This window comes from Camelina sativa, chromosome 1 (assembly GCF_000633955.1).
Source record: "Camelina sativa cultivar DH55 chromosome 1, Cs, whole genome shotgun sequence".
In the NCBI taxonomy this organism is placed as follows: Eukaryota; Viridiplantae; Streptophyta; class Magnoliopsida; order Brassicales; family Brassicaceae; genus Camelina; species Camelina sativa.
Window position 1 is genome coordinate 8,473,107 of NC_025685.1, and position 8,845 is coordinate 8,481,951.

At 32.2% G+C, this 8,845-nt stretch overlaps 1 protein-coding gene across 1 annotated transcript; it reads right to left on the reverse strand.

The window, feature by feature from the left end:
- On the reverse strand, positions 1,567–2,916 carry LOC104705447. Its single transcript, XM_010421462.1, has 4 exons — positions 2,853–2,916; positions 2,500–2,784; positions 2,184–2,393; positions 1,567–1,955 (listed from the first exon to the last, which is right to left on the reverse strand). The coding sequence occupies exons 1-4, from the start codon at positions 2,914–2,916 to the stop codon at positions 1,567–1,569; spliced, it is 948 nt and encodes a 315-aa protein (XP_010419764.1).

The following is an 8,845-nucleotide window of genomic DNA, read 5'->3' on the forward strand; positions in this document are numbered from 1 at the left end:
TTTTTTTTTTTTTTTTTTTTTTTTTTTTTTTTTGTGATTTTGTATATGTTTTTTTTTAATTCGCAATTGGGCTCAAATAAAATCCTATCCTGATAAATTTATCTACACCTCATATTATTATTAAAAATATATTTTTTTAACAGAATATCTCTATAATTAAATTAGTAACCATTTTGAGTTTGAGGGAAGATATCATATTTTTCTTAAAACAATTTCACCATTAAATAGTGACAATTTATCAAAATGTAGACATGTGCATCTCACACAATTTCTCTTCAAAAATTTAAGGATAATAAAAAAAGTAACATTAACTTGAATTCATTCTTATTATCAAATAATTAAAAATATATGTAATGAGAAGTATAAAAACTAGTGTATAATATACTTTTAATGACTTATTTTGTTCTTTTTTTTTTTTCTTCCGTTTCGCTGGCGCAAAAAGAAATTAAAAAAAAGGTGTTGGCAGACTGTTTCAAACCTCAGATCTCTCTTTGTTACGAAAGCAACCTTCAGCCGCTAGACTACATTGATTCACTCGTAAATGTCTGTTGAAAACGTGTGGTTTAAATCTTATATCCCTTAGAAATTCTGGATGGTGGGATTTGAACACATTACCTCAGCACACCTAAGTAATGGCCGTTAACCTCTACACTACCTAAGCATTTCTAACATATAATGACCAATTAAATATCTATACGGTTCCAAGGCCGCAAGACTTGTGCTGGCTATGTGCACAGCTAAACTCACATTCAGTGAAAGCCTTCCTCCAAGCACCAAAATGTTTATTATAACTTGAAATATATAAATATTGTTTAAGTTATTTTCATATTATTTAGCCTATCTCAACCTATCACAAATTAGTATGTACTTTTTGTTTGACATTTGATTTATGTGAGGACGATATTGACTCTGACACATAGTACATTCCATTCTTATATCATTAACTCTGGCCTCTATCCTCTCCTCTGTTTTAGCTGTAGCCTTATGCCTGTGTTTTTATAAATGTGTATATATTATTACAATTTCTTCAATCTAAAAATATTGTCTAGTTATTCAACCTGTCTAAAATATATATATAAATATATAATATATACATAGTTAAATAATTGGAAATAATATAGTGGTAGAATTTGAAATATAATTAATATTTGAAATAAATTAAATAAACGAACTCAATATATCTATATAAGATAGCACAAATTTGGTGGAGTTCATAAATAATATAATTTATGAAATTTATTTGAAGGATGGAAATTTAAAAGAAAACCTGCAAAAAAAAAAATCAATGATCAAATAATTAAAAGACAAACAAATGTATAAATTTAAAAAGAATTGAAAACAGAGTAAAAACAGAGTCTTACGAAGGGATGCATGAAATGGATCAAATGTTTTGGAAAACCTCTTTGAAGACGACATTCTTTGTTTTTGTTTGAGGTTTTCCTTTTGGGTCAGTAATGAGAATTTCAATCCTGATTTACTGCTTACACGGGACATAGCTACATATAGCTGGCCATGAGAAAAGATAGGTCTAGGCAAGTATAAACCAATATTTGAGAGAGACTGGCCTTAACTTTTGTTGATAGTCATTGCAAAAGCAACGTTTATGGGAAATTGTCTACGTCTCATCTTGAAAGGCAAACAAGTATCTGATGGGATTAATACCATTTTTGGTAGAAGAACAATTTTACCAACTCGCGTACCCGTTATGATTCTTGCTTGTATAACATGATCAGCCATTTGTGTAATCTGTAGTCTTGTTCCATTCATTAGACCGCCATGAGGATCAATATTGCGTAACAACATTACTGGACAACCAATATTCAATCGAAGAGCATGGTTTGATACTCCTGAAATCCTAACTGAGTTTAGGAAATCCGGGCTATATGAAGGATTGTATTTATTCCTTTTATCTGCAGGATCAATACTATCTGAACTTAAGTAAATCTTTTCTTCACCTGTAAAACAATCAACGATTAAAACCCTATTATGAAGGTGTTTTTTTTTACAGCTCTGAAACGTCATATAGTATATAGAATGAATAGGAATATTAGCAGAAAGCTGATACTAACCTTCTAATATGGAGATCATGTGGTCATTTATAGTGTTGACATCATCATTCGTATGACACAAAATAGCTCTGCTTTGAAAATAGCTGGCATCCTTGGTTGTATGTAACGAATTACCATATATTGCATTAATGATCGCTTCAATTGGAGAGTCTACTTCTTTGATAAGCAATTCTTCTGGTATGTCAATATCAACAACTCCATCATTTGGCTCATTAAGTCTTCCTTCTCCAACATTAAGAATCCATTTCGAGAACTCTTCAATCTCCCTGGCTTCACTTGGAGTTATGTTTTGCAGCAACCTCATATTTCTTGTTAGCCTCAAAACTTTACAATGATTCCAAAGGTAAGATGAGTTGAGCGAGGAGTTAACTATTTGCTCTTGACCAGCACCAACAATAACGGAAATCACCACCATACATAATGATCTTACCCCCAAAAGGTTTTTCTTCGGGATCACGCATTATATCTTTCAAACTTCTATCCAAAGTCTCAAAGCAGTATTTACTCATCATTGGAGCTTCGTCCCAAATTATCAACTTCGCTTCTTGGACTAATTCACCTAGATCAGAAGACCTTGACATTCTGCACATTGACGTTTCATGAACTTCTAAAGGAATGCCAAACCTTGAATGAGCTGTTCTGCCACCTTCTAACAAAAGAGAGGCTATACCGCTAGATGCAGTATTCAACACTATTTCTCCCCTGATCCTTACAGCTGCAGATAAAATTTTCCAAAAGAATGTTTTACCAGTTCCACCAAAACCATATAAGAAAAATATCCACCTTTATCTTTGAAAACAGAGTCTATGAACTCATCATATATCTTCTTTTGCTCTTCCATCAGCATATTTAACCACTCCAGATGCTTCTTTTTTTAAATCAGTTTGATTGATGAATCTTCGTTCATCAACTATTAACTGGTTTAAAACAGGAATATTCTCATTCTTAAGCTGGGGCAGAGTTTTAAAAGACTCGAGCGAAGAACCATTTCTTCTCAATTGTTTGTTTATCTCTTGTAGACAAAATATTTTCCTTTCTTCACCAGTCAATGTAAGCTCTGCAAAATAAGTTTTTTTTTTTAATTTATATACTACATCTAACATTTAAAAACAAAAAAAAAGCAAATTAACTTAATAAGATAGAAAATGTAATGAACCTGGTCGCTTCAATTCTACTCTTTTCCGCCTTAATATGTCTTCAGATAACATCTCCTAAGTTTCTTCCCATACAATATGAGGAGTACTTAAAACAACTGCGAGAAGCATCCTGACAAACATTTTACGAACGAACTTTGGAGAACACATGAAATGTGCTTCTTTTATACCTTCAATATATTCTTTGTCATCATCTAACAACCCAAGAGCGTAACATGCTTCACGATACGTTTTGTGTACGACACCATTCACAGTTTTAATATGGTCAAAACTGGTAGGACCTCTAACGAAATTGAGAAGTATCCTCAAATGATATGCATCATCTATGGTCGGAGGAACGTAGTTAATTCTCCCTATAGCAAATGTTTTTGTTTTTCTCCTTCCCATCCCAAATAAACTTGCTTGGTATTTCTTCGTATAATAACTGTCTAGCTTCTTCATCACGCTTATTAAGTTCAAATAAGGCAAGGAACTGAGATTCATCAAGAGAGTCACGATCCTTGACATTCTGTGCAGACTCACCTTCTCGGTAATAAATAGGTTGTTTGCCTTCCTCATGGAAAGTGAGTGGCATAACAGCGGTTTGCCTATAATGTATTTGGTAAGCTAAAATCCTCCACATAGCTTCACATGCAGATACATATCTGAAAAGGGTTAAAAAAGATGATTTAAAATGAATAATGTCCACAGAAAGTGAAATTTTAAACAACTATTTGTTTACCTGCCATCAAAGTAATCTTGTATTTCATCTTTCGATGATGGAGTGTTATCATTTTGGCGATTCTTGTGACCTTCCTCAGGAACTTTTTTTATATTAGGTTCCACAATGACACCAACTCGATCATTACCTTTGTGAACATACTTAAATAAGTACTTCACTGAACCTGTTTGGTTGCACCACTCCACATTTATATGAGCATGATATTTAAGCGACAAAGTCCGATTGTAAGGGACAACATATCGGTTATCACATTTGAAACCATTCTTCTCGATAAAACGCCCATCCTTGCTTCTTCTATAAACCGGATAACCTTCCTTGTCAATGCTGGTGATGTTAACATTCTGTTTTGGGTAAAGTATTGAACAACTACCTTCTTCCATGCAAGGAGATGATGGGTTAACACTACCACATGGACCATGAATCATACATTCTGATATTATATTGTAGAGTTCTGGATCTTTTTCCTTGTCTAGAATTTCAGCAGAAATCAACTTGTCAATTTCGTCTGCAGTAGGGAACTTGCATTTGGGATCCATCCAGATGATAATATGAGCATGCGGAAGACCCCTCTTTTAAAACTCTACTGTCTACATAGCTGCACAATCATATGAATAATTTTAATATATATATATCTAGTGTTAAAAAAGAATGATATATCATTTATAAAAAAATGATGAAGGTAAATAATTTAAACCTGAAACTGTTTTCCCAAAAATATGTTTTCTTGTGATGTCATCCATAAGATTTTCAAGCTTGAGCTTGAATATTTTGCAAATGGTGTCTGGCCTATCTTCAGTCTTTAGCTTCCTCTCATTGACAAATCTTACAATTTCAGGCCATTTAGGATTGCATGTGAATGTAATAAAGAGGTCTTGAAACACAAACTTCTTACATGTAGCCATTGCATCAAGGTAGCTCTGCCTCATATACATTGGTCCCCCAGTAAAAGAAGCAGGTAGCATGATGGAGTCTCCTTGATTGCTTAGGTTGTCGTCTCCAGCTTCTGATGCTTTCCTCAAATCTTCCTTGAATGTCCTTCGAAGTTTTTTTTGGTTTTTTTTTTTTAAATACCGGAGCCTATTTGTTTCGATCATGGTATAAGCATCAACAATAAACTGTTGTAGTAGTCGCTTTGATCTTAGAAGGGTGTGCTTTTCATTTTTCCTTTCTTGAAGCCTATACGCAAACCACTGTTTCATACTTACATCCTTCTGACTCTTTTTCTTTGATTCCTTATTCTTTGTCTGATTCTTTGGTTTCCTGCCTCTTGTTATCTTTGTCTTCTTAATACCAAGTCTGTAGCCATCTTCTCCTCTGGGAAACAGCAAAGGATATTGTAGGGCTAGATATGCGACATGACATTCATGAATTCTTAGTAATTTTCCGCTCCTTTTTTGAAGAACAATATCTCGTTTATCCATATTGCCATCAATATCTCCGGGAATCAGTGCAGCTACTTCAGAGGCTGTAGGGATGTTGTATTCCATACCATCAGTCTTGCGACTCGAGATAATCCTCATATGGAAGTTTGTTTCTTCTTTCTCCATATCAAATCTCTCTCTAGCCATTCTAAAAGCTTGTACATGAGGATTAACGTCGTCAAGCAATTTAATGAAGCTCTCCACAAGGTCTGGCCTGAATTTTTTCTTCCCATCCTTATTCGATACACGGTCTTCTTTGCTGAAATTTGTTAAAACAAAATTATCGTAAATCTCCTAATACAGATTAAATACATATTATCCAAATTATAAAAAGTCAATTATGGAACTAACCTCATAACATTCACTCTATTTTGGACTTCATTTTGAGTGTCGACAATATAAAGCTGTTGAAACTTTGCATAATCACCAGGCTTTGGTTTTAAAGATCCCATCAAATGATAGTTTTCACCTTGCAACACAAACATTGATGGACCACGTCCTTTTTTGACAGACCGGTCTACCCTCCCACCCAAAGATGTAAATAAGAAAAGCATGTTGTAAGGTCTAGTGTTCTCTTGAAAGTGACGTGACAAATCATCTTCATTTGTTAGTAAATTCCATAACATCTCTGGCGACTCTTTTAGCATAGGTAGAACAATTTGTCCATGCATACAACATCCGTTGTAGACTGGGTTATTAGTTCTTCTTCTTCTGTTCATCCTCTCTCCATACCAAAATATTGCATCACAATGAGCACAACTATAATCAGGATCACCATCATCTTGATATCCTGTCCATAAGTAATATTCCATCATTGACAACAATTTTTGTTTATAAATCCATTAAAAAAATTAAGTTAAAAATAATACCTGCCCATAAATTAACTGTATTCTTTGTACTTAAAGTTGCCATTCCGAATACTTTTTTTAAACTTGCCTCAAACTCGGTGAGAATATTGTAACGATGTTTAGTTGCATTAAAAGATGACACTCGTGGTGTAAATTTTTCAACAACATTTTCAACATCGGAAGCATATTCAGATGATGATGAATTGTCTTCTCCTTGACTACTACAGTAAAACACTTGATCATCATATTCTTCTTCAATATCTACAAAATGATAGCAGTGTATTTTTCATTAATAAATGCATACTAAATATCATAGTTTAAATTTAATTAAATTTAAATTATACCGCTATCTGAGTCCACTTGCTCATATTGGTCGTCTTCTTCTTCATCTAAATTTCTCATTTTTGAGACTTCAGAAACCTTCCTTCTAAAAATGTTATTTTGGATGCTTGAGTGGACAATCTCTCTGTGTATTAATGGGAAATTAAATTAAATAATATCCACAATGTACTTATGCTTAAATATAAGATGTTTGCTAAACATAACCGTACCTTTAGTAATAGTGGTCTCTATACTGAACTCATCCTGAGTTGAGTTTGTGATAGTATTTCCTGGTATATTTGTAAAATTTGTAGGTGTAGAATTGAATCTTGTATTCTTTCCACGATTACTCGAGTAATTTGGCTGCACTTGGTCTATAAGTTATAAAGTTAATATAAAATTAATGTTAAAATTAAGATAATATAAATAGTTAGAGATATATGTTAGATTAATATACCTGATATAGTCGATGCTCCTTTTCTATTTGTTGAACTTGTAGCTCTTTCATTATATGAGTGACTAAATGTGGGTTTAAAAAAGTGGTTTGCAGGACTTTTCTTGAGAGTGGGCTTATTACCTGATATAAAGAAGTTATAAAATTACTTCTTGTAGGTTAATTACTTCTTGTAAATTAATTAGATGATTAATAATAAATTTATTTAACCTAATTACCATTTAAAATATGGGATTGGTTTTCCTTGTTCAATATGCCTTGGTTTTCAAAGGTAGAAGATGGTGTACTATAATCAACACCTAATTGACAAAATTAAAAACGAAGTTATTAGTTTCTGGAAATGAATTGAATTATATTTAGAAAAAATAAAATAAATTGAAGAATACCAGAAACTGTGTTTCTTGTAATTGGAGAGGAATGTTGGTGAGAAGATGGCCGATTAGAAATATCATTCAGAACTCTACCAAAAACGGAATTAATATTGACTGAAGATTGTGGCGTATTTGAGACAATAACTGGACTTTGTACTTGATTATCAGTAAAGAGTTTACGGTTTTTTGGTTCTCCTGGTTTGCCTGGAACACGATTTTCGTCGGAATGTTTTCTCTTCTTCATCGTCAACCACAAAACAAATGGTAGAAACACCTAGTTCATGATTTTATTAAGTAGCTCTTGATGCGGTATCTGTTATAAAGATATTATAATCACAATGCTTTATTTATGGAAGGAATATATTTGGATACATTGTCTTATTAGAAATAAATTGTGTAACAGTAAATATTCTCAAATATACCTGAGAATATATACAAAATCTTTTCTTTTTAGTATTAAATAAAATATTCGACAATAGTGCTTTTACTTTAACCATAATCTAAATTAAAGATAGTTTTAAACTTAAAATTGAACTTCAAATAAAGATAATTTATGATATCAAAAATAGTACTTGACGATACTATACCATATTCTCCACAATCAAAGGTTCAGAATTACAACAACTTATTGAACATACTAATAAAAAAAAAGTGAAAGATTACGAAACAGGCTAAAAGGTAGGATATTTTGCCGGTAGCACTACTAAGTTGAATCACTCTCTTCTTCTTCTGTCCCCTCATAATCTTGATCATATGATGTCTCATAAAAATAAACTCTGCAAATAAAGATAAAACTGTTATAATTAGATCACATATGAATAAACATTGAATTATTCAAACAACATTCTATGAACTTACAGTGCGGGATCTCTAGTAAATTCTTCGACTTCGTCACCAAGAAAGATATATGAACATCTTAATTGAGACATTAGACAATGAGCACCTAAACAATGAAAACTTAGGTAAAATATTCTATTTGAACATTTATAAAAAGTTTTTTTATAATAAGATTTGATTAAGAGGATAATACCTTCAAAGAAAGAGCTTCTCCAAAACATTAGCATACACATTATTTGTCACTTTCATAAGTCGGGTTCGCAACTATTCTTTCCCATTTATAAACAAATTCCAAACAGGTTTCACCTACTGCAATACAATTAATCTTCTTGCCACTTAACAGGAAAAAAATTGTAAAATCAATAAACTGCCTTTATTTCTCAAATGATGTTATTTTAAATTGGGCAATAAAAGACTTATTTATCAACATAAATTTTAAAATTAGTTACATTACTTACTCAATGTCTTCAACAGTAAAAGGAAGAACATGTTTCTGACCATTGTATCCACCTTCATAATCAAGAAAACTAATAAAACGACGTACTCCCACTCAACGACCTTTCCACAAAAATCTACAAAAAAAAAATAGGGAAAAGAACAACAAACAATAAACTCTTTTCATTTTTCAAATTGAAAAGAATTATAGGGT

Bases quoted from the DNA above. Each gene is read 5' to 3' on its own strand.
- LOC104705447 (XM_010421462.1), bottom strand. From the start codon at position 2,916: ATGCTGATGGAAGAGCAAAAGAAGATATATGATGAGTTCATAGACTCT. The intron at 2,785-2,852 runs GTGGATATTTTT...TTTTATCTGCAG, and splicing joins CTCTGTTTTCAAAGATAAAG to CTGTAAGGATCAGGGGAGAA. The intron at 1,956-2,183 runs GTAATTCGTTAC...ATTGTTTTACAG, and splicing joins GATCATTAATGCAATATATG to GTGAAGAAAAGATTTACTTA.